The sequence below is a fragment of the Rhopalosiphum maidis genome, chromosome 4 (genome assembly GCF_003676215.2).
Source record: "Rhopalosiphum maidis isolate BTI-1 chromosome 4, ASM367621v3, whole genome shotgun sequence".
Taxonomy (NCBI): Eukaryota; Metazoa; Arthropoda; class Insecta; order Hemiptera; family Aphididae; genus Rhopalosiphum; species Rhopalosiphum maidis.
This window is the reverse complement of record NC_040880.1, coordinates 19,957,105-19,980,580: the sequence shown is the minus strand read 5'-3', so window position 1 is coordinate 19,980,580 and position 23,476 is coordinate 19,957,105. Positions and strand designations below refer to the sequence as shown.

The 23,476-nt window shown below is 27.2% G+C and overlaps 5 protein-coding genes across 22 annotated transcripts; 3 read left to right on the top strand and 2 right to left on the bottom strand.

Annotated features, from left to right (window-relative positions):
- Positions 1–32: 32 nt before the first annotated feature.
- On the top strand, positions 33–6,964 carry LOC113550360 (probable RNA helicase armi). Of its 6 annotated transcripts, none has more exons than XM_026952119.1 (15): positions 33–606; positions 1,052–1,235; positions 1,338–1,600; positions 1,680–1,842; positions 1,948–2,108; positions 2,231–2,374; positions 2,445–2,591; positions 3,044–3,164; positions 3,538–3,700; positions 4,561–5,077; positions 5,294–5,490; positions 5,664–5,831; positions 5,900–6,183; positions 6,249–6,494; positions 6,556–6,964. In XM_026952119.1, the coding sequence occupies exons 2-15, from the start codon at positions 1,125–1,127 to the stop codon at positions 6,889–6,891; spliced, it is 3,021 nt and encodes a 1,006-aa protein (XP_026807920.1). In that variant the 5' UTR covers positions 33–606; positions 1,052–1,124; the 3' UTR covers positions 6,892–6,964. The 6 variants fall into 6 exon arrangements, with proteins under 6 accessions (XP_026807920.1, XP_026807918.1, XP_026807919.1 ...); XM_026952117.1 differs by lacking the exon at positions 33–606 and adding an exon at positions 623–821; XM_026952118.1 differs by lacking the exon at positions 33–606 and adding an exon at positions 901–987.
- Positions 6,965–7,039: 75 nt separating this feature from the next.
- On the bottom strand, positions 7,040–8,355 carry LOC113550199 (protein SYS1 homolog). Of its 4 annotated transcripts, none has more exons than XM_026951906.1 (5): positions 8,146–8,355; positions 7,908–8,090; positions 7,634–7,826; positions 7,509–7,573; positions 7,040–7,445 (listed from the first exon to the last, which is right to left on the bottom strand). In XM_026951906.1, exons 2-5 carry the CDS (start codon positions 7,973–7,975, stop codon positions 7,202–7,204), a joined length of 570 nt encoding a protein of 189 aa, XP_026807707.1. In that variant the 5' UTR covers positions 7,976–8,090; positions 8,146–8,355; the 3' UTR covers positions 7,040–7,201. The 4 variants fall into 4 exon arrangements, with proteins under 4 accessions (XP_026807707.1, XP_026807706.1, XP_026807708.1 ...); XM_026951905.1 differs by having other exon boundaries at positions 7,908–8,081; XM_026951907.1 differs by having other exon boundaries at positions 7,908–8,103; positions 8,178–8,355.
- A 150-nt stretch (positions 8,356–8,505) lies between these two features.
- On the top strand, positions 8,506–16,987 carry LOC113550195 (peroxisomal acyl-coenzyme A oxidase 3-like). 5 transcript variants are annotated; one of them, XM_026951896.1, is made up of 15 exons: positions 8,506–8,639; positions 10,998–11,132; positions 11,192–11,350; positions 11,413–11,559; positions 11,631–11,778; positions 12,227–12,401; positions 12,802–12,917; positions 13,406–13,569; positions 13,722–13,844; positions 13,907–14,027; positions 14,887–15,126; positions 15,187–15,341; positions 15,406–15,541; positions 15,618–15,772; positions 16,772–16,987. In XM_026951896.1, exons 2-15 carry the CDS (start codon positions 11,004–11,006, stop codon positions 16,865–16,867), a joined length of 2,064 nt encoding a protein of 687 aa, XP_026807697.1. In that variant the 5' UTR covers positions 8,506–8,639; positions 10,998–11,003; the 3' UTR covers positions 16,868–16,987. The 5 variants fall into 5 exon arrangements, with proteins under 5 accessions (XP_026807697.1, XP_026807699.1, XP_026807698.1 ...); XM_026951898.1 differs by having other exon boundaries at positions 8,521–8,613; XM_026951897.1 differs by lacking the exon at positions 8,506–8,639 and adding an exon at positions 8,672–8,969.
- On the bottom strand, positions 15,552–20,606 carry LOC113550197 (beta-1,3-glucosyltransferase). Of its 6 annotated transcripts, none has more exons than XR_003405004.1 (13): positions 19,209–19,648; positions 19,022–19,128; positions 18,815–18,897; positions 18,640–18,748; positions 18,255–18,394; positions 18,024–18,189; positions 17,815–17,956; positions 17,605–17,758; positions 17,268–17,532; positions 17,058–17,199; positions 16,553–16,736; positions 15,844–15,917; positions 15,552–15,777 (listed from the first exon to the last, which is right to left on the bottom strand). XR_003405004.1 is itself a non-coding variant. In XM_026951901.1 (11 exons), the coding sequence occupies exons 1-10, from the start codon at positions 19,267–19,269 to the stop codon at positions 17,059–17,061; spliced, it is 1,368 nt and encodes a 455-aa protein (XP_026807702.1). In that variant the 5' UTR covers positions 19,270–19,649; the 3' UTR covers positions 15,552–15,777; position 17,058. The 6 variants fall into 6 exon arrangements, 1 of the variants encoding a protein (XP_026807702.1); XR_003405003.1 differs by having other exon boundaries at positions 15,857–15,917; XR_003405006.1 differs by lacking the exons at positions 16,553–16,736; positions 19,209–19,648 and adding an exon at positions 20,588–20,606 and having other exon boundaries at positions 15,857–15,917.
- A 101-nt stretch (positions 20,607–20,707) lies between these two features.
- LOC113550198 (isocitrate dehydrogenase [NAD] subunit gamma, mitochondrial) lies at positions 20,708–22,529 on the top strand. The gene is made up of 2 exons (XM_026951903.1): positions 20,708–20,996; positions 21,193–22,529. The coding sequence occupies exons 1-2, from the start codon at positions 20,860–20,862 to the stop codon at positions 22,214–22,216; spliced, it is 1,161 nt and encodes a 386-aa protein (XP_026807704.1). The 5' UTR covers positions 20,708–20,859; the 3' UTR covers positions 22,217–22,529.
- The last annotated feature ends 947 nt before the right edge of the window (positions 22,530–23,476 follow it).

Here is a 23,476-nt window from a genome sequence, read left to right as displayed (position 1 = left end):
CAAACTTGGGTGTTAATAAAATGTATTTATTTGCTCATAAAAAAAAAATTGTTATAAATGTTTGCAGAATTTAGAATAGTTTCATATTCATCCAGTAGCTTATACAGGAATTATTTTCACTGTGGGCCAGTTTACCACCAGCATGGCTGCATATACAACTGGAGCGTTGTTTTAGGTGGCCGAGTGGTTTTAATAAGGACAAAAATAACACAAATCCTGACTGCGCCACTGCATTAAAATATAACTGTAAAGTGTAAGTCTGTAACGAGTGTAAAGACTAAAGACTGTACCTATTGGCTATTACCATTGATTCTAAATACAATTGTACTTATAACCAACGCTATTAGCTTGTTTCGTTTTAATATTATTTGTTGTTATCAGTCAGCGCTGCGGTTCAAAAAGGAACATCCCTTCCGCGCACGCACAATAGCGCATACCTCATTTAACCGCGTTAACGATAATAAATTGTACCGTGTTATACCGTTAAATTATCAAACTATAATAATATATACATACTCACGGCACATGGCTTATTCCGGTATTTAAATTTCACACTATTCCACAGATGTATTTAATACTCAAATGTATACAATAAAATTATTCCCCGTAAGTCCGTTTTCTTTTTCTATGAGGATTAAGGACTGACGGGACGGTGAATTTAATTGTAGGAATACAATAGGAATGTCGGTTGTATATCTCAGCAATCAGCGACGTAAACGGCAATTATTATTGAATTTTATTTCAGTACCATTGAGATATTGATGATATTAATATGTATAGTTACAAAATTTGGTTTTTTCCCAGTTTCTGTGATTCGTCGGGTAAATAATAGATAATTTCATTATCAACTAAAATCTTACGTTGCAATTATTCTCATAATATACTGTGTGTGTCTGTTTGTGTATTTTTGTCCACTGACCGATATCAACAATTTTGTATGTCCGACACGATGAAAATATAGTCAATCTGTAGTGTAGTGTGTACTCTGTACGAGATGTCGTCTTAATCTGCAATATCCTTTTAATTTTTTCACTGAATTGCTCATATACAGATTTCGTGCTTCTGGTTGCCCGAAACAGCGTTTTAAATTAGCATACCAGTCTTCGTATTTTCATTTAGACACCATGTCCTTGCTGAACAATATCTGGAGTTGGGTGACCGGAAAAACCGATGTATCTGAATTGCCGAAAAATATTTGTTTTGAAAGAGATGTGTCACCAGAAAATGATTTTTGGGTAAGATCCATCGTCGTCTAATGAAAAGTTTACTTATTAATATAATACCCATGTAATACACACAACACACCACTTTCTTAAAAGATGTGATTTTGTGTTTAGATATCGTGTATTTTGAACCCATCATTAGAGATCAGATATGTGAACGGTATAGTTACAAAAATATTGGACACTGACAAGTGTCTCATTGACAATAAATACCATTATCAACCGAAAACCGAGAAAGAAATTCGTAACTTCCCATACATAGAGCTCAACAGTCCAGTCAGGATTTCACTCTACAGAGAAAAGAACTCTAACAATACAGAATGGAAGGTTGCAAGTTGTTTCCTATCCAAAGACGGCCCTCGTCATCAGGCCAATATGTATGTTCCATAAACACATGTTTAAATAATTAAATTATCTACAACCATTGTTAATCATGCTAATAAATAATATTTTTAGAATCAGAGCAAACGAGTCTGTCCGTGTTCTCCTCGATGATAACGGACCAACTTCCCAAGTTGATGATATTGTTGAAGATGATGATAACGATAATCAAATGACTATTGAAGTATTAGGTGACATGCCTAAAGTAATTGGTTTTGAACAAGAAACTTTTATACAGGTTTTAATATCTAATTTATCTTTTATAAGCTTATTATTAAACTATTATTTTACTTATATTTTAGTAAAAAAATAATTAAAATATATATTTTATTTTATGTACTAGATATTATTTAGAAATAACAGCTATGTTGAGGAGAAAACATTAAATGATTATCAAACCATGCAAGGAAACAAAGTACAACTGTCAATTGTTAATAAAAATAAGTTGCCTATAATAATTGGAGTGCAATCTGAATATATTTTTGACATTACTCTCAAAGGAAAGTATGTTATCCTTGTGCATATTTGTATTGTAATAACCATTAATGAAAAATAATACTAAACAAAATATGTTGTTAATATAATATTTAATTCTCATGATACTAACAGTTTTTTTTTTTTTTAAGGTATTTAGGAAAATCTACTGAAAAAGTTGAATTTATTTTTGAAGATATTACTTATAAAGTAGGCATAAACATTGATGTTACTGATTCAAGAATAATTCTTCCGTGTAATCCAACTGCTTATTCTAGGAAAGATATTGATATGCAGTAAGTATAAATGTCTTAAAAAAATCAATTTATCACAAGCTTGTAATTCATTATATTTTAACTATTACAGAAGGTTATTTGAATTACAAAATGATCCAATAGTTCCTGGTATTCGAAAAGGCAATAAAGTACAGTTTCCAACAGTCCGTTTAGCACAATGGAATATTCCATCTCAGTTAACAAAATGTTACTGGTTAGAAAATGGAAAATTCAATCAGTAATACATATTTTATTTACATTAATATTTTAGTTTTACCCTTAAATAATTATTAGCATTTAAAAAATTTACTAACCTGGCTTAAAAAATGTTCTTGTTAAATTGAATTAAAAGTGCAGTTTTACAATATACATTATTAGTTATACTTCTTAACAATTAATACCTAACTACGGACTTTTCTGAGAGCATAAAAATACTATGGGGTTCAATTATAATACAGATTTGTAGATCTGTTATTTATCCTAAATAATTTTTTTTTGTAATCATTTAGTTATGCTATTAAGTTTCTAATCATGATCAAGTGAATGTATAGTTATAGGTTATTGTTCAACTTAGACAACTCCATTCATTTATTTAATTTAAATATAATAAAACTATTGTTTTAAGTAAATTAATCATAGTATTGTTTAGTGATCATAAATTGTAATAATAATTATTAATTTTTAAATTAGAAACATAATAACTGAAGTTAAAGAGAATATTAAAAAATTGTATCCAGCTGCTTTTGAAATTCTTACCTATGAAAACTACAAAGCAAAATATCATATTCTTTTATTCATGGAAGAAGTAGAAGTAAGTATATTTACCAATTTGTTATTAACATTAACATGTATAATTAACAATTAACAATACTATAACAATGTGTGGTGTCAACAGTGCCATAATTTAAAATATAAAATTAATCTTTTATAGTAATTTTCTGGAAATACTTATATTTAAATTATTTTATTTCCAAAAAATAAAAATAAATATTGGTAAATATTTAAATTTAAAAAAAAAATAACGATTCATCAAATTTAATACAAAAAAATAAGTAATATCTTATTACTAATTATTTATTCAGACTTGCACTTTATAATTGACACTGCTATGCTTAGATCTATTGCTACATGTAATCAATTGCCTGTTAAACTAAATTACAATATATTATATTTACCAATTTTAGATAACAGCCGCTCTTCAAAAATATGCTCAAGAAAGAATACATTTTGAGAATGCAGGTGAATATTTAGTTCTAAAAATACCTAATCTGTCTGAGCAACGGCCCTCATTAATTGCTGGTGATCGTATAGTAGTTACAGATCCACCAAATTGTACTAAAAGATTGGGTAATTATTTTTCTAAACAGACTAATATCTATTGGTTTAATTTATATTTTACTGTAACAATTATTAATAGAATATTATGGTTATTATAACTTTATGTATTCTAGAACAGTCTAGTTGCAATAACTCGAAAAACTTGACAACTTGAATTTATTTTTATTACCATAGAAATATAATTAATACAAATTTGAGTTGGATATCTCAATTAATACATATCTTGTAGCAAATTTTTATCTCCCTTCAACTTAGAGTTATCGCGATTTGACTTTACTAAGTAATTTAACTATTCTAAAATTAATCGTTTTTTTTTTTATTATTATTATAAAAATGGTATATTTCTACTTAACGGGACACCTTTTTTACTTTGCAATTTTTGTAATTGAAATATATGTAGTTAACTCTGCTGAAAACAATGATAAAGTCAAAATTTGGCGCTCAGACACAGTTAAAAAGTTACCACACTTCAAAGTTACAACTTTCAAATAAAAAAAATAAAAATAAAAGTTTGTCCTAACCGAGGTTTGAACGCTGAATACTTGGTTAAATTTACCAAAAAGTTACCACTGTGCAGCAGTTCAATTTGAATTTTTTCAAGCAAAATGGGTATTTAAGGATTATAGTATAAATAGAAAACTTCAATTAGCTATAACTTTTAAAGTAAGTTCGTGCCTCAAATTCTGATTTTACCATCATTTTTTTCGTCAAAAATATGACAAGGTCCCCCCCCCCAAAAAAAAAAGGGTGTTCCGTAAAGTAGAAATGTTCCTATACAATTTATGAAGTTTTTTGTTTGGTACAAGTGATTGTATTTTATTGAAAATGTTAAATTTTAATAGACATTAAGATAATTAATTTTTAACTAGGTGAATGTGGACGGTATGAAGGAATAATTCATAAGGTTTTAGCAAATGAAGTATGGTTAAAGTTCGATCCAGAATTTCACAGTATATGTGGCCATTGGGATTACAGTGTCAATTTTTTCAATGCCAGAATGATGTATCGAAAACAACATGAAGTCATCAATGAAATGTGGAAAAAGAACAGATTAGGCGAATCATTCTTGTTTCCATACAGGGATTCCTTGGAATACCAACCATCAAAATTGAAGATCTTAAGCCATGATAAGATAAATACAGATAACACCTATGAGGATAATTTAAAAAAAGATAGCAATACCCTATTACCACAACCAAAGATTGTACAAAAAATCAGATGGTTTAATAATATATTGAATTTAGAACAAAAAAGTGCTGTTATTAATATTCTGAAAGGTGAAGGGAGACCAATGCCTTACATTATATATGGACCTCCTGGCACTGGTAAAACAATAACCATGACAGAAAGCATTATTCAAGTTTATAAAGAATTCCCTAAAAGCAAGTTAGTATTTTAATTTCTTTGATCAATTTTTTTTAAATATAACTATATTCAAGGTGCCCCCACCCCTTGTGAAGTTAAATTAGAAGCTCTACAGAACTATATTTAATTATTTATATCAAATAAAAATATATTTATGGGTTATCAGAAAATTTTGGTTTCACTTTTGCCACTTAACTAACATTGTAATAATCCTATTTTTTGGGATATTGTTTTTAGATTGTTGATTTGTGCTCCAACCAATTCTGCTGTTGACATGTTACTGTCTAAACTTGTAAACTCTGGTTTATTTAATAACTCTATTATGAAGCGTTTAGTTGGCTATAATCATTTTATTAGTTTGTCTTATAACATGGATTATGATGAATATTGTGTTTTACCTGAACTTGACAGTTCATATAACAATGGTGAAATAGGTAACAGAAAATAATAATTATGTATTTGATAATATATTATGATAATTAAGTTGATGTTAAATCACTTATATTATTTAAATTAAGAGTATCTTATATCATATCAATTACTTCAAAACTGAAACTTATCTATGTTGTAACGCAATTACTATAATTTAAATACATACATTTCTCAGATTCTAGGTTAATTAAAAAACAAGATATTCTCAAATTACGAATAGTTCTTGCCACCGAAGGCACAGCTGGATTATTGTATATGATGGGCTTAAAAGGTGGAACTTTCACTCATATATTTATAGATGAAGCTGGACAATCAACAGAACCAGAAATGTTATTACCGCTTTGTATGTGTCTAGTAATTTAGATTTTTTTTTTTTTTTTAATACTTTTACTATTGTAAGTGATTTTATAGCATTTTTGGATCCATACCGAGATGGACAAGTTGTAATGGCTGGAGATCCCAAACAGTTAGGACCTGTTGTTATGTCAGTTTTAGCAAAAATCTCGGGTCTGGGATTGTCCATGTTATCTCGTTTTATTAATTATCCATCGTACTTGAGAGATACTAATATTTTTCCAGAACACAATGGTTTTAACCCAAAACTTATTACACACTTAATTCAGAATTATCGGGCATTGCCAGAAATCGTATTGAATTACAATAAATTATTTTATAAATCATTATTAGTGCCAACTGTAAGTAATGATAACATATTTATAAGATATAATATTAATTAATGTTCTTTAAATACTGCGTATAGATATTGAATGATAACGCACCGGAAAGAATATTATTAAATAATTTGAATGAAAACGCTCATTGGAAAATAGATTGTAAAGGACCAGTTATTGTGCATGGTGTAGTTGGTGAAGACAGCCAAGATCCCAGTAGTCCTTCATGGTTTAATCCCCATGAAGCTTTCCAAGTCTTATTGTACTTTACTAGATTGATGAAGTCTGGAATATCTGCTGATGACATTGGAATTATCACTCCATACGCTTCTCAAGTAAATAATTACAATGTTAAATTTTATAAAAACTTATATATTAATTTTTTTTGTGATTTAGGTTTCCAAAATTCATGAGTTACTGAAAATGTACCATCCAGATATTAAATTACCAAAAACGGGTACAGTAGAAATGTTCCAGGGTCAAGAGAGAATGATTATTATCATATCAATAGTTAGGAGCAAATCCACAGTAGGAAGTGAAAAGGATAAGAAATTTAACCTTGGTTTTCTTACTGCTAAAGAACGCACCAATGTCGCATTGTCTAGGGCAAAAGCATTGCTCATAATTATTGGAAATCCATCAACAATGCAAATGAATTACTATTGGAAGTTTATACTGTCACAAGCAATCAAAAATGATAACTATATAGGGTGTAATGTTACTGAATATTAGAAATAATCTGAATACTTCATCAAAAATTAAACTCAATTTAAAACTCCACAATTTTTCACAATTTAAATTTTATTGTTTTAATAGTGATAATTAAAATTAAGTTATTTAATTAATAATATATAATATTAAATTGTAATTTCACAGCCAATATTAATTTTATGTTTTGTTATTATAATTTTATATTTTTAACTTATGTTCTGTTAATATTTATGGATAAAAATAAAACAACTATGACTGACTTTGCAATAAATAACATGTTAATATTTCTTAAATTTATCCTAAGCGTTTTTAGTTATTTAAAAATCAATATTTACAAATCAACTTTTGGCGTTTGTCCACTATTTACAGGTATAGTGTTTAATTCTGTCCGCATGCACAGAAATTCAGCGCATATACATGTGATTGCTGCACACGAAGCATTTAGTAACCACCAATATGGAGTAGGCAATGTCCTGTTATACCACATACAAGCTGCCAAATGTATGGTGTGTATTGTACAAGAAAAATCTAAACACAATCGATATCGTTCAACAACACGCCAAATGAATGTAGCCCTAAACAGTAACAAATTTAAATGTTTATTGTTTTGTCAGATATATTATTAACCTTACACTCACCCACTAAGTGCATTCAATGCAAAAACAGCAATAACAAATTTTTCACTGTTAACCTTACTCAATTCCTGCAATAGTAGGCAGATTATAATAAGTATGTAAAATAATATTTTATTTTTACTAGGTACTTTAAATTCAAATATGATATCCAATGATCTTGAAGTGCCAACCACATAGCTGATAATAGTGATCCAAACACACATGGTGAAGTAGTAAAGACATTGGACAGACACTATTTGAGCAACAATCAACACGGGGTCCCAAACAGTGATACGAAAGTGTCCAGTGCCAGTCGATAGGCGGTTGTACGACGCAGATTTACTAGGGACGAAATGTCAAATGTTGACACTATTAAATGCTATATAGTTTATAGTTGACATCGCAACATTTTAATTTACTCACTCAGTGTTAAATCTATTCAATATCGACCACAGTGATATGGACATGGTTGGAAAATGAAACGTCCTCATAAATACAATTGTCCGTGTAAGCTGTACAACACAATAGGTATTGATTTTGATGGGTCGTTGCTTGTTTTAGTTGTTCTAAGCGTTGAAACCGACCAAATTGAGGAAACTGTCGAGACTAGAAAAATGAGCTTTACCGTTTTAATGATTAATTGAAAAGTTTTTTTACGAACTTTATATCCTGTCAAATCTCGTCAAGACTTACAGACGGCTGAAGCACAGTATAGATGTAACAGTAATGGACATAGTATATTTTTTTCTATTCTGTAACAACGACATCCAAATTCCAATCGCTGAAACCAGTAGTGTAAAGAACTGTATAAAATTAACACTTTTAACTACCTATTATAAGACGAAAGTGTTGTAGTCTACAACTTGTGGACCGTTCGTAGTGCAATGTTTGTTGATATTCCTTATCACATTTATTTGGAAGGACGTTATCATATTTAAGCTTATATAGAGTATTATATCACAGAATATAACAATTTAGATTATACAGTTATCTTCGAATTATATTTTACATGAGAAAAATTAAGTAATACCAAGGTAGTTAACTACTTCGAGTAGTGGAGTAATAGTGTAGTATATTAGTACTGTAATTACTAATCTATAGTCCTATACATCTTGTGAGTCGTGACGTTGTGAGTACAAGCAATTACACAATTAGGTATAAAACTATAAACAAATAAATTATTACATTTATTACTCGTATAACTTGTAATTACTATTTGATGTTACCTCTTATTCAATAAGTCCGGTGTATGTCTGACGTAGTTTGTATTTTGTAAATCGAAATTTGATTGAACAGTTCAAATCGAGTAACGTTTGATTACTGACTACACAGTATACACTATAGTCTTCCAGTGAAAGTCTTTATCGTGTTACTATCAAAAAAGATCAAGCGTTCTTTGTATTTTTCTAATAATTTATACGAAATATTTTTAAGTATTAGGGCAATATTTTATATAATAAACAAATTGTAGTTTGAATAAACAAGGTATGTATAAATTATTAGGTAATTTCATTACATAGGTAGTCTAAAGGTGATTAATCGTGTATCAGTATGTTAAAAAATATTAAAACTAAAAATCATAGTAAATCCATTTGGAATTTTAAAAACTAGATACAATAATTTGTATTAGCCTAGTATTAGGTACTCATCTTAAATTTTGAAGTTAGGTATTAAAAGTCATGTACCTATTAGTCTATAAAATTAAATTATTAGATCGACGATATAAATAAATACTAAATTTCTTACTAAATATAAAATTTAAGAAAGTTAAAAAAATTAGGGTTTGATTTTAAATAAATTATGTCTTAGGATTAATTTTATTTAAATTGTAGAATAAGTATTACGGCAATATCTGTTAAATTATACTTATTTTGTAATTAAATTAAATTATAACTATAAACTTTATTTTGGTCAATATTTTTGGTTTCCCACAATTATGAAAATAACATTTTTTTTTTTTTTTTGAATGTTAATACAATATAAATTCCTTTATGAAAAAAAAGTTATTGTGTTAAAATTGTTATAAATACAAAAAATTAATTTGTTCTTTTTAGATTTTAGAACCTTATTTAATTTAATGCGAGTAATACGAGGTAATTTTTCATATAACAATTATCACTGAAGATTAATATTCAATATCATTCAGTTCCGTGAAATATTGTAAATAATTGTAAAACATAAACCAAATAACTAATAATGAAAATGTTTATTCAGTTAACTATAAATCTTAAATCACTAAAATATTTTGTATAACCATTCATTACCCTGCTGAACAATTTCCAAACCCGAGACAAACTACCATTTGACTACCCATGCAATCACAGCTTTTGATCTACATTTTTTTTTTTTTTTTAATAATTTAAATATTATTAAAAACTTTTATTGCGCCAAATCCATTGCTCGATACCTACCTACCTACCCAATTGTCTCAAAAAAGCCTACTTCGGCATGCAATTGACATACTATTCTGGTAATATGCTATACTCATAAATACATATTTAAAAATATACTACATTATAAAAGTAGCCATCTCCAATTAGAAAATGTATTATGTCATATGGAAGAATTGAATTATTCTGACCTAGTAACCTCTGCATACATTATGTAGATGGACTTTACACAATAAGACACTTGTTTGGTATACAATTTACCTATATTATACCTAATATAGATGAATAAAAATTGTATTCTCATAATATTGTTATGGATTTGAAAATTTTATTTCAGTTTCTAGATCAATTATTAAAAAATATTTTATTTGAATTAGTGTTTATATATTAAATGTTATTAGCTATATGTTAAAGTATGAATAATAAAAATATGACATTGCTTATTTGTTATCCTACCTAATGCATTCATAAATATTGTGATTTTAAGTTAGCGGACTATGACTCTATGACATGTCCTTCAAGATATTTTGATTGTCTCTGATTCATAATTATTTTAATATCTAATGTTTTTTGAAAATACAAGTCCAGATAATATTTTAAAAATCTAAATTTCCTAGTGACTTAGACATTCTATCTTTTCTGAATAAATACACAAATTAAAATAGGTTAGCAATCAAATATCAAATAAACTGAGGAGTATAGTTTAGAATTATAATATGAGTTTTCATCAATAACTTTCTATTTTCCCCTCTTCAGTTGACTTACATAATTATATGCCACATAAATAATGATCAATTTTTATACATCCATCCTTCACTCAACTTCCTATAAACATAATCATCCTTTTATTTTAAATAATACTTGCTTTCGATTATAATCTAGTTCGAAGGCCTATATTTTGATTTGTATGTATTTGTCATATTATAATTTATTTTTACCTATTAATATATTATATAGTAAACTGCGAGTGGTCATTAATTCATGTAATAAATAAATAAGTAATTAAATGAACTCATAAAACAATAGATATAATGATATAAGGACTGCCTAAGTATCAATAATAACAATAATAATAATACAAAATATTACTTATTTATATTGAAAAGTAATTTAAATATTATAGATCAAAATGAACACATGCTGTGATATATTAAAGGACTTTGAATCTGGACCACTAGATTTTTATAGAAAAAATGCTACAATCAACTGGAAAAAAATGTGTGTTTTCATAGAATCTGAAGATGCTTTACGATATAAGGTATTTAATTTAATAAGCTGATTTTGTAATATATTTATATTGTACTATATTAATTTTAGATGAGAGCGTGGAAAACGTTTGAATCTGATCCACTTTTCCAACATTCTAATGAAACATTATCATTAGATGAACAACGAAGATTAGCGTTATTGAGAATGTATAAAATTGTAGAAACAAAAGTATTTCCATTGGAAGAAATAATGTCTAGTCCCAGACTGGTGAATATAGCTAAAAAATATATTATATTTTGTTTATATTAAATTACAATTAAATGTTATAGGCTTTCTCAAAAATAGTAGCAATGTTTCAATATTGTCCATCTGTTGCAATAAAAGTCGGATTGACCTTTGATATGTTCTCTAATGTTATATTTAGTATGGACAATGGAAGAAATGCTAGTCTTTATGAAAATGCTCAGGAAGGAAAAGTAAGTTTTCATTAAACAATAATGTTATTATGTATATTTTTTCTAAAGTTATTGACTTATTGGTGTTTCAGATTCCTGGTTGTTTTGCACTTACAGAAATTTCACATGGTACTAATACTAAGGAAATGCGAACTACAGCTTTTTATGATCACAATTTAAAACAATTTATTTTACATACTCCTGATTTTGAAGCAGCAAAATGTTGGGTTGGTAGCTTAGGTATGTTATTTTGTGATATCAATAGAATAGTCTTCATTTTCAAGTATCCATTTAAAATGATTATATTTTGACGTTTTAACAAGACTTTATATTCAACCTATATTTATTTTCCCTTCTTCAATATATATAACATATATTTAAATTTATGTTAAACATAAAAATAATAATTCAACTATGTTATTTTTAATACTTAAATAAAGTGGTGGTTGACAAACTATAAAACTTAATGATAGCAGTTGCTAAAAAAAAATATAGTTATATTTATGTTATCTCATTAGTTCTTTTTAATATTTTTCTGTTTAATCTATAATTATATTAAATATTTTAATATAAATATATAAAAACACTCCTTTTGTCTCGTTATTTAAAAAAAAAAATTAAAAACATAAATTAAAGAACATTACAATTAAACAATAACAAAATACCTATGATTGAAAATTAAATTTAGGAAAAACAAGTATATATGCAATAATATGGGCCAAATTAATCATGAGTAATGGTGATGATCATGGATTACATGCATTTGTAGTTAATATACGAGATCCAAAAACTATGCTACCTTATCCTGGAGTCATAGTTGGTGACCTAGGAGAAAAAGCCAGTTTAAATGGTGTTGATAATGGGTAATTTTAATTTTTACATAACTATACATTATTACAGGGATTCCTAATTATTAATTAAGACAGCATATATTTTTGTAGATTTTTGTAGCACGCAAAGAATTTGATATATCATATTTCAATAGAAAGGTATTGTTTATCTTAACAATTTCAATAAAACAAATAACCAAAATATGAGATAAAATATAATATAATATATTTTAATGATTGTTATGATAAAAATTGAATAAATCTTATCTTATTAATATAACAAGTTAAATTTAATGTACATAATAAGATAAAAAATTATACCATACATTTTTGTTAGGAAGTCCTTTTGAATTGAGAATCCCTGCATTAACTAAAATATAATAATAATATTTTTTAATTAATTTTTGTAGCAATAATCATATTTTTTTATTAGATTTATAATGTTTAACAAGTTTTGTATACCAAAAGAAAGTTTACTGAGTAAAACTGGAGACATAAATGATGATGGACAATATATTTCACCATTTAAAGATAAATCAAAACGATTAGGTAATATAATGTGTATTGTAAGTTATAATTATACACTTCAATAATAATTTATTTATAATAAGAATAATCTATAGTCTTATAAAACATTAACGTTGTATAAACTTTATAGCTTATATACATTAATGTTATTAAATAATTATCATATATATTATTATATAATATATATAAAAGTTCCACATACATTTTTCAGTTTTAAATTTATGATGTAAATATTTAAAAATTAAAACTAATGTACATTTTTAACATATATTTATTTTGTATAATCAAAATTAAATTCTACTTACAACACTCATATTTATTTGTCCTTGTTTTTTCTTTTTTTTCTTAGTAAACACCACAGTAGATTTCAATAGAAAAATTTCTATAACTTTGTATATATATATATATATATATATCTTAAATAGTTTTATTTAAATATCAAAGTTTTAAAAAATATAAACTGGATAATGTATTATGACATTACTAAAGTTACCTAATTATATTTATAGGAGCTTCTTTAGGCAGTTTGTCAGTTGGCCGATTAAGTATTGTTAATATATGTGTAGCATACATCACAAAAGCTGTTCCAATAGCTATAAGATATACAGGTGTTAGAAAACAGTTTGGACCTCCTAATGGTGATGAGTTACCAGTTTTAGAGTATCAGTTAGTAGTAAGTAAATATAAAACTTAAATAATGAATCAATTGTTTTCACATTAAAATATCTATTTTATTATCTTATGGACACTGCACTTATGTAAATTAATGTATTGATTATTTTAAAATATGTAAATAAATTAAATCATTTTTTCTTTTTTTTTTAGCAATGTAGATTGATTCCAAATTTAGCTGCTGCGTATGCATTAAAACTCTATGGCAATTATTTGGCTAATGTATATGAATCGTTTTTAATTGAGATGTTTACCAACAGTGGTTCAGAAAAACTCGTAATAAAAAAATAATTTTAAATAATTTTAAAATATTTAATTTATGTGTTGTTTATGTTTAGAGATTATTTGGCACAGAAATACATGCAATATCTAGTTGTACCAAACCTATTGCAGCATGGACATGTCGAGATGCAATACAAGAGTGTAGAGAAGCATGTGGTGGTCATGGTTATTTAAAAGGCAAGTTGTCCCCTTCATCTGTTGTCACTCTTTTACAAGTGCATAACCAAACATTAATTTTGTTAGTTTTAATATTCTGTAAATTAACCTATTATTTAACTATAAATTAAAAACATTTTCTTTATTGTTGGAGATGTTTTTTTTAGTATTCAAATTTTATGAGTTAAAAGCATTTTTAAATTACAACACTTATAACTAGTTTCATAATTAAAATAAAGTCTTACAGCAAAAAAAAGTAGATGTTCTTACTCTTTAATAATAGCCAATAGGTAATGGATTTAAGGTACATTAAAACTAACAAAGCTATAAGTGAACCACTGAACTTATATTTGGCATTTTTACTACACTCTTATAAGACAATCAATACATGCAAGTGATACTGATACATCCTCATAGAAGGAAACCATATCTATATGGACTGTATATGTGGTTTCCTTATTTATATACAACATGGCAAATTTGTGTTTAGCAGAATCCATTTTATGTTGTTAGCTTTAATATTAGAGTAAATCTACCTATTATACAACTTAAGATTAGAATATAATCTCGAGCATCTTATGTAATTTTATTAATATTAAAATTTGAATACAGGTATGAGTATTTAAAATTTGTTATACTTTATATAGCTATACTCACTAAAATATCAATTAAACCCTATGACAATAATCTGAATAATATTCTTATATTTATGGTTGATAAGAGATAAATTGTCTTGATTAATAAAACTATAACAGCATAAAATGGATTCTACTAACTCCAGATTTACTATACAATTGTTAGACAAAGACAACACATCTGGATATTATGTGTTCTTACTTAAACTTACAATTTAATCTTCTTTTTATAATTTTGTTATTAGCTGCTGGTCTTAATGAACTGCGTAATGCAAATGACGCTAATTGCACATATGAAGGTGATAATAATGTATTAATACAACAAACAAGTAATTGGCTGTTAAATATTTGGACAAATTTGCTAAACGGAAATAAAAGTTGTTGTGATACTCCACTGGGTACTATAGAGTTTCTTAAAGATGCCAAAACAATATTAAGTGACAAATTTAAATTATCTAGAGTAGATGAAGTATTCACTCATATGCGTGAGTATATTTTTTAAAATATCCTATTTATTGTTAAAATGATTATTTGGATTCGCTTAGATCTACTATCCTGTTTTCAATGGATGATTTGCTATCTATTACGTCAGACATATGCACAATTGGAACTATTAAAAGATCAAAGAAAGGATTTATTTACAGCGAAAAATGATTCCCAGATGTTCTTTGCTAAGGATCTGTCAATAGTATTTGCCGAAGTAAATTTATATTATGATAAATCTTAATTCATAGTCATGTATCTTATATTTGTTTTGTTTACAGTACTTAATTTTGAAAAAGTTTATTGAAACAACATCATCTCCAGAATTAGATGATGCTCATAGACTAGTGTTACATAAACTTGCTTCACTTTATGGCTTTTGGCTGGTTGAAAAACATTTGTCAATTTTATATGAAGGTATATACGATTGAGAATATTAAACGTTTTTATTATTAATAATAATTAATACATGTTTTTTTTTTTTTTTTAATAGGTGGCTATGCTAATGGGCCACTGGCATCTATAATAGTTAAAGGATCCATAATAGATTTATGTTCAAGTCTTAAAAATGAAGCAGTGACACTTGCTGATGCTATAGTGCCTCCAGATTTTATACTTAATTCAGTGCTGGCTGCTTCAAACGGACGGGTAAACTAAAAATTAGAAAATTAATATTAATATTTCAATATTAAATATGTACAATGTTAAGAATTTAATACTTGTAAATAATACTTTTATATAATTTTTTCTGAACTCTCCATTCTATAAGTGCAGTCTTGTGCTCTTTTGTATCCTATAATAGATCTTTGCATTTATTTATTTATATTTATTTAATTAAACAACCATTCATCAGATTTTGTAATTTAGATCAATGATTCTATATTCGCTGCACATTAAGAGCATGACCAGTCACACATCTAAAACAACTTCCTCCACTGTGTCACTCACCTAGAAGGTTGTGCATAGGAGTTTGAAAAACCAATCAGAAACCGACACTACCGTCATGCAATCATGCTCTTAATGTGCTGCGAGTATAAATCTGGGGAAGCTACAAGTTGCGATCAACTTATAGGTTACAAATTACTTAAAGTCTTAAATACTCAATTTACCTGATTAACTTTTACATGAACATAATACTAATAGTTTTAGATAACCCAAATAGTTTTAATATTTATTTGAAGGTTAACACTAGAAAACGAGAAATCACTGTTTAAAAATTCATAAATTATACAGCTTTTTTAAGAAAATTATAAAAAATTAAACTCAATATATCATGATTTAAATAAGTATACCATACTTATCTAAATATGTTTTTTGTTTTAATTCAGTTATCGATTTACTCAACACTACTCACATATAAATCAACTCTTTTATATAATCATAATGTATTAAAACCTTAAAAACACGTAATACAAAATTTCTATTAACTTTATTCAATTATCCATAGTTGACAATTGTCATTGTTTTTAATCCCGTAAGTGTTAGACATTTAAAATAGATGTTGTTTGAAAGCAATTGCATTTACTGAAGTTACTATTTCCTTGATCTCTTTGGTAATAGCAATATAAAATTTTCTCTGTATTTTCTTTTTGTTAATCTAACTTCAGGTTCTCTAAAATCATATTAATTAATTATTGTATTATTTAGGTGTATGAAAATTTGAAGAATTTATTATTTGAAGATAAATCGACATTTGAAAGACCAACTTGGTGGACAGAAATAGCAGTACGATCAAAATTATAAACGTAACAATATTTTGATATATATATTTTAATCCCTGGATTTGTGCAACTGATTTTAGTTTTATATAAAATAATTTTGTCTCAAATGTTCTTTTCATTATTGTTTATTATTTATACTTTTATTTAAAAAAAAATAAAAAAATTGATTTTTATAATTTTATATTGATTTGTGTATAACATTAGTGCATTACCTTAAAGCTCATCATGTCCAAAAGAAGAGTCTTGATAAAGCCAATGACGATAAACTTCTATTGGATCAATCATCCAATGTTTATGAAAAGATACCATTGGATAAGATTCTAAATACTCGTCAGCATAATCTTGTGGTCTAGCCTATAAATAAGTTAATGGCATGAAACAAACATTTTTTTATATATATATGTGGTTAATTATAACTGAACTTGATGGAAAACTGGAGAATGAACCACTGTAGCATTTAAAGCTTTTAAACACATGCCTAATACCATATCATCGGGTGCATCAAATGCATAACATTTGCAAGTGGTCAATTTATGGACCAGTGCCACATTAAATATAATACCTCCTCCGCCAGTTAGATAATTGTATCCTAAAGACGGATCTCCTCGAATATTGTAACCATATCTTTGACCAAGTGCAATTTGCTGACCATTCCAACAGCTCAATATTGATGCTAACCGAGGAACACTAAAAAACACATTTGAATAGAAATGTAAGGAAAATATTTTAGGTATAAAATCTATTGTACAATTGTATCACCTCAAAAGAGTATCATCATCTGTCAATGCAATCCATTTCACAGCTTTATTTGACAAAAGTTTTTTAGATAAGTATTTGAAAATTGTAATAGTCTTTTGACAGTGTCCTCTTTCAGTATTTGGTACATCTAATACAGTTGTTGGTATTGTATCGTCTAAAAAATAAAATATTAAAAAGGATGCATAACCAACGAAGAAGTTTATTAAATACCAAGTTTATCACTAAAGTATTCGATATGCACGGCATCTCGGCCCCAAGTAGATTGTAATACTGGTACTCTATCTGAATGAAATTTACTGCAAGTTTTCACAGCAAAATATATTGAATCTTTTGTCACCTTTCCATAATGTGTCTTAAAACAAAAATAAATACATTTTTAATGAAATACTAATACATGCAAATTTCACACATGCACTTACACAGTCACTTCTTTCAGACAAAGGATGAACAATACAGTCTGGTGAAAGTTTCAAACAAAATTTCAAAGGTAGATGTTGAATTTTTTTATTGATTACTAGTGCTAATTCATAAGATGCATCGATTGAAAAATCAGAACCCAAAGTTTCTAGATTTAAATTGACAATACTATAAAAATATCATAAAAAGTAAATTTTTTATCAAATAGTTATACAAAGTAAATTTAAACTAACTTTTTTAATAGCTCAGCAGATATAACAAATCCTGCAGCAAACAAAGGGTAAGTAACTCTTTCATTTTCATTTTCTTCAAATGCATAATGATGAATTATTGTGGGATGTTTATCTTTTACACCATATCCCATCCATATAGACTATAAGATGTCATACAAATAAATACATTTTATGATTAACAATTAAAAACTGTAGGTATCTAAAATTTAACAATGATTATATTAAATCAAGGCAATTAGTTGGATTTAAATAATCTATCAGGAATATTATCTTTAACTTAAGTCAAAAGAATACTTTTACAATTTTTATAAACATAAAACAACTGATAAAAATGAGTATTTTACATTGGTTTTAAGTCAATAACAATAAAGTTATTCGTACTTACTTCACTTGAGTTCTTTTCTTTCAAAAGTAATTGTAAATTGTCATAATTTACATAAGCGTTTTCTTCACAAAACAAAAACCACTTTGCATTTTTATTATTTTTATACAATCTAAACATTAAAACAAGAGAGAAAAATCGGTTAATGAAAATAATTTTGTACAAACATGCTTCTTACAGTTTTATAATTGGAATAATAGTCCAACTTCCAGGTTCTGGAAATTGTTCATGAAGCATATATACTCCACTTAGTCGTGGATCCTAAATAATTAACATAAGTTATACAATTTCATCAAAATTTGAGTACAAGGTTAGGTTAGGCTAATTATATAGTTATTTTATTAAAAATGCTAGTCTCTCAATAAACTATGCACATTATACTGACTTTAATCGATTTTGTTTGTTTCAATATATTATTTTTTAATCTGAGTGCTTGTTCTACATTATAGTCATTTGGTTGACTCAAAATTGTTATGACTATCTCCGAGCTTTCTGTAACAAAATGTTTAAGCTTAAAATTAGATATGTTTTGAAATAATTATGAATTTTGTCCAAAGAAATAATTAACTAACCGAGTGTATGCGAGATCGTCAACAAGTATAGACAAATAAAATAAATGCCATTTATAAACATGATAATTGTATAGATAAATAACAATGTTGTTTGTGTATATTATAAATTAAAGTAACACAAAAGTTACCTACTTAACAAAGATCGAACATATTTAAATTTAAAAATTTAAGTTATGGGGACTGTTAAATGAATTTTAAGATATGAAGTAGTAGGTAATCAATTGGTATTAAATTGAAATATACACATTATACATATGAAATCAGAAATTTCATTAAATCAATCAGGATTAAAATTCCAATTTATTAGGAAATATTGGTCCAACGGAGTAAAGGATTCAGAATTACAGAATAGTGCCAGTGTACTGTCAACTATGTAATCACTATTTTCTATATTCATAATATTACATTTTAATAAAAATGAATGTAATATAAAATATGCTACTCGTGATTGGCTGAAGCTACTCAACTACAGACTACTATCACAATACTATTGATAACAATTTAAATGAAAATCACGGACTACTACAAAATTTGTACTTATTGAAATAAAATTTAAAAAATTTAACCGATTACGTTGAATAATCGACGATTATTCATTAAGTTATACAGTATACACTCATGTGATATTTTACTTAATCTAAACTTTTATAGCGATAGCTACCTCTCATCAGAACAAACATTAAATATTTAAATCACTATCGTTACTACCTACCGATCTTACCCAAATACTTGGATTTTTTTTTATAAAAACCTTATAGTAAAAAGCTAGAGCTTTGATAGGTGTGACTAGAACTAAATTTTTTTTCTCGTCGACATGGCTTTTTTATTGTAAAACATTTTTTAAAAACAGTATTGTAAATAGGTACATTGAAAATGCTCATTACCTATATATTTATGCATTGATCAGTAAATTTAAATCTAAAAAATAATAATTCAGTATACCTAATACCTATGAATCATCAAATAGTAAACTTATTCTGAATTCATTTTTTTTCAATAAGAAATTTTACAAAATTGAGATTTTACTTTTTTTTACTTTGTCATTTTGCTGCAAATGATTTACCGTTGATACCTAAAATACTGTCTGCACACATTTTTCATACTTCAAACTTCAGAGATGTGTCAAATACCGTAAATTCTTATTTCTTTATCTTGTTAAATTTAAATTTAAAATCTATTGATAATAATTAATTTTAAAACTTGACGGGTTATAAAATATATTGGCTTTATTGGAGTATTGCTAAACATAGTTCATACACTACTCTATTATATATTATAGTACCATAGTAATGCATACAGATTGGTACTTTTCAAGTGTATCGAGTACAATTCCGATTTTTGTATTATTCCTGTTGTTTTTAGTCTTACTAAACTCTTACTTCCTATTGGCTGTTGTCAGTTACGAGTGTTGTTGATCTACGAGCGCCGGGATGATGAGTCTGTTTACTATTTTATCACAAACGTTGACCACTGTTATCATTAACAAATTAGAAAAACACTAAACAGCTGGATTCTTGTACGAAGTACGAACGTATTTTAAACCTCTCAAGTTTCATTTTATTTTATTTTTTTTGAGTGTTCAAAGACAATTTATAGTAGCTGTAGACTATCACCTTTTTTTTTCTAAGTCAAGCGCGTAAGGTTTTCCAATATGTTGGCTGTTTTTTCGAAGTGCAGCTTACCTAAAAAAGCAGGTTCACATACCATTCGTCAGCTGTCGTCGGTCAATTTCGATATCCAACATAAGCATCCTCAGGCCCGAAAACAAGTCGGATTGCCCAGAGCCAGGTAATTTCCTGACTAAATCGTGTACTACCTAATATACTTAAGGTGTAGTATAATGTTTGTTTACTTCTGTTCAAACGTCATCATTATTGAACGACATTGTGAGATGAGGCCACGGGGGCCACTTAAAACTGTTGAATTAAAATTCAATTATCATGGTTGTTGTTGTTCGTAGTTAAACATTTATTTTTAATTATAGATATGGCGGAAGAAATGCAGTCACTATGTTGCCGGGCGGAGGCATTGGACCAGAGCTGATGAGTTATGTAAAAGAAGTATTTTTACATGGTGGAGTACCAGTCGATTTCGAGACAATCCAGATCGATCCACAAAGTGATAATAATGATGATCTGCAATACGCCATTATGTCTATTCGTAGAAATGGTGTTTGCATTAAAGGTAACATTGAAACACGCAGTCTCGATACTGCTATCATTTCACGTAATGTTGCCATTCGTAACGAACTCGATTTATTTGTAAACGTCATAAATGTGCAGTCATACAATAACATACCAAGCCGCCACAAGAATGTTAACGTAATTGTTATACGGCAAAACACTGAAGGCGAATACGCAATGTTAGAACACGAAAGTGTCGAAGGTGTGGTTGAATCCATGAAAGTTATTACTGAAGAAAATTCTACAAGGTTAGCTCGTTATGCATTCGAATTAGCCAGAAACAATGGTCGCAAAAAAGTGACAGCAATCCACAAAGCTAACATTATGAAATTATCAGATGGATTATTTTTGGAAACTTGCAAAAATATGTCTTTAAATTACCCAGATATTAAGTTTGATCACATGATTATTGACAACTGTTGCATGCAGCTGGTGTCTAATCCTCATCAGTTTGATGTGATGGTTATGCCTAACTTGTATGGTTCAATTGTGTCAAATGTAATTTGTGGCCTTGTTGGTGGTGCTGGCCTAATATCCGGAAGAAACTATGGTGATCATTATGCAGTCTTTGAGCCAGGTACTAGAAACACTGGTTCATCTATTGCAGGCACCAATACTGCGAATCCAGTAGCAATGTTAAGTGCGTCTGCCGATATGTTAGAACACTTAGGTCACAAAGTGCATTGCGATATTATCAGAACAGCTATATCTAAAACCCTCAATGAAGACATGGTACATACAGCTGATTTAAATGGCACTGCCAAAAGTACTGACGTTGTACATAATGTTATTAAACATGTAAAAAGCCTTGCGGGTAGAATTTAATAATTATTTTTATTATACTATTATGCGAGAAGTTTCAAATTATTATTGTTTTTGAAGATAAATATTGAGAAAATACATTTTTATCCGACATCCTATACGTACATTTTCTCTAACCTAACCTAAGAGTCATTAAATAATATGTTGTTCATAATTTATTAATGTATTTTTATTATTTAATTTAACTAAGTCTATCAAACAATAGATTTATATTAGAGTAGATATGCATGAGTGCTTTGTGCATTATATTATGTATACTGTATACTGTAAAGTACAATATTGATTTTTAATTTTAATAAATTTAATAATACAATAATGATTGTTTTGGTTTTAATAAATCAGTATTTTTTCTAAAAATTATCAATAATTAATTAGTAAAAAATACTGTGGTTTATTTTCAGAAACATTATTATCCAATGAAATATGTTTATTAAAAATAATCAAAAAATATATAATAAATACAAAGTGTAGACCAACAAATCAAATAATAAAATATTATGATAAAAATTATAATTAAAACGAATTATAACATTTCAATGTTATGGGAGGCTGAGGGTACCTTGATAATGTGAATAGAACTAGTAAAAGCTGGACGCTGATGTAATATAATATACGTATGGGCTACAACAATTTTATTTCTTATAAACTATGAAGTATGAAAATTATAATTTTATCTTTCTATATTGTTCTGAATAATCTTCTAGTGACTGTGACTTAGGCGATATCTAAAACTAGAATACATTTGTTGGAAACATTGCTCACAAGCAGTAACATAATCAAAAGTCAGAAACAAATATACCATAGATTTGGATTTATAGAAGTCTTGTTAATAATATTGATTAAAATTCTGGAATTAAAGTTCTTTACTTTTGCATTTATACATTTTTCCAGCGATTTTTCAAAAATAGCATCTGAATAAACTCGATCATTAATTAATTGAATAGTTATAATTCGTTTATTTAGTTTAAAAATCAGAATTGACTGCAGGGTCTGGCAATCTCTTCCTACAAAATAATTGTTTTTACGTTTTTTTTTTTAATTTTCCTGCCAGTATCCCTAGGGCCTAGACAACGTATAGAATATTGTAATAAACAGTTATCAGTGATCATTAATTGTTTAATTTAATTATTTACACAACACCCACAAATCTGTAATAATAAACTGTTAATGATGTACGAAGCACATAGGTAATGTAATATACACATTACATATGAATGTTTTAATTGTGTAACTGTGTAAGCTATAAAATGTATAATTAAAAAC

Bases quoted from the DNA above. Each gene is read 5' to 3' on its own strand.
- LOC113550360 (XM_026952119.1), top strand. From the start codon at position 1,125: ATGTCCTTGCTGAACAATATCTGGAGTTGGGTGACCGGAAAAACCGAT. The intron at 1,236-1,337 runs GTAAGATCCATC...TTTTGTGTTTAG, and splicing joins CACCAGAAAATGATTTTTGG to ATATCGTGTATTTTGAACCC. The intron at 3,701-4,560 runs GTAATTATTTTT...ATTTTTAACTAG, and splicing joins AAATTGTACTAAAAGATTGG to GTGAATGTGGACGGTATGAA.
- LOC113550199 (XM_026951906.1), bottom strand. From the start codon at position 7,975: ATGAGGACGTTTCATTTTCCAACCATGTCCATATCACTGTGGTCGATA. The intron at 7,827-7,907 runs GTGAGTAAATTA...TTTCGTCCCTAG, and splicing joins TTGAATAGATTTAACACTGA to TAAATCTGCGTCGTACAACC. The intron at 7,574-7,633 runs GTACCTAGTAAA...CTACTATTGCAG, and splicing joins ATATCATATTTGAATTTAAA to GAATTGAGTAAGGTTAACAG.
- LOC113550195 (XM_026951896.1), top strand. From the start codon at position 11,004: ATGAACACATGCTGTGATATATTAAAGGACTTTGAATCTGGACCACTA. The intron at 13,570-13,721 runs GTAAGTAAATAT...TTTTTTTTTTAG, and splicing joins TTTTAGAGTATCAGTTAGTA to CAATGTAGATTGATTCCAAA. The intron at 15,342-15,405 runs GTAAATTTATAT...TTTTGTTTACAG, and splicing joins TGTCAATAGTATTTGCCGAA to TACTTAATTTTGAAAAAGTT.
- LOC113550197 (XM_026951901.1), bottom strand. From the start codon at position 19,269: ATGTTTATAAATGGCATTTATTTTATTTGTCTATACTTGTTGACGATC. The intron at 18,898-19,021 runs GTCAGTATAATG...TTAATTATTTAG, and splicing joins AACAAACAAAATCGATTAAA to GATCCACGACTAAGTGGAGT. The intron at 17,759-17,814 runs GTATTTAATAAA...TTTATTTTTTAG, and splicing joins ATACTTTAGTGATAAACTTG to ACGATACAATACCAACAACT.
- LOC113550198 (XM_026951903.1), top strand. From the start codon at position 20,860: ATGTTGGCTGTTTTTTCGAAGTGCAGCTTACCTAAAAAAGCAGGTTCA. The intron at 20,997-21,192 runs GTAATTTCCTGA...TTTTAATTATAG, and splicing joins GTCGGATTGCCCAGAGCCAG to ATATGGCGGAAGAAATGCAG.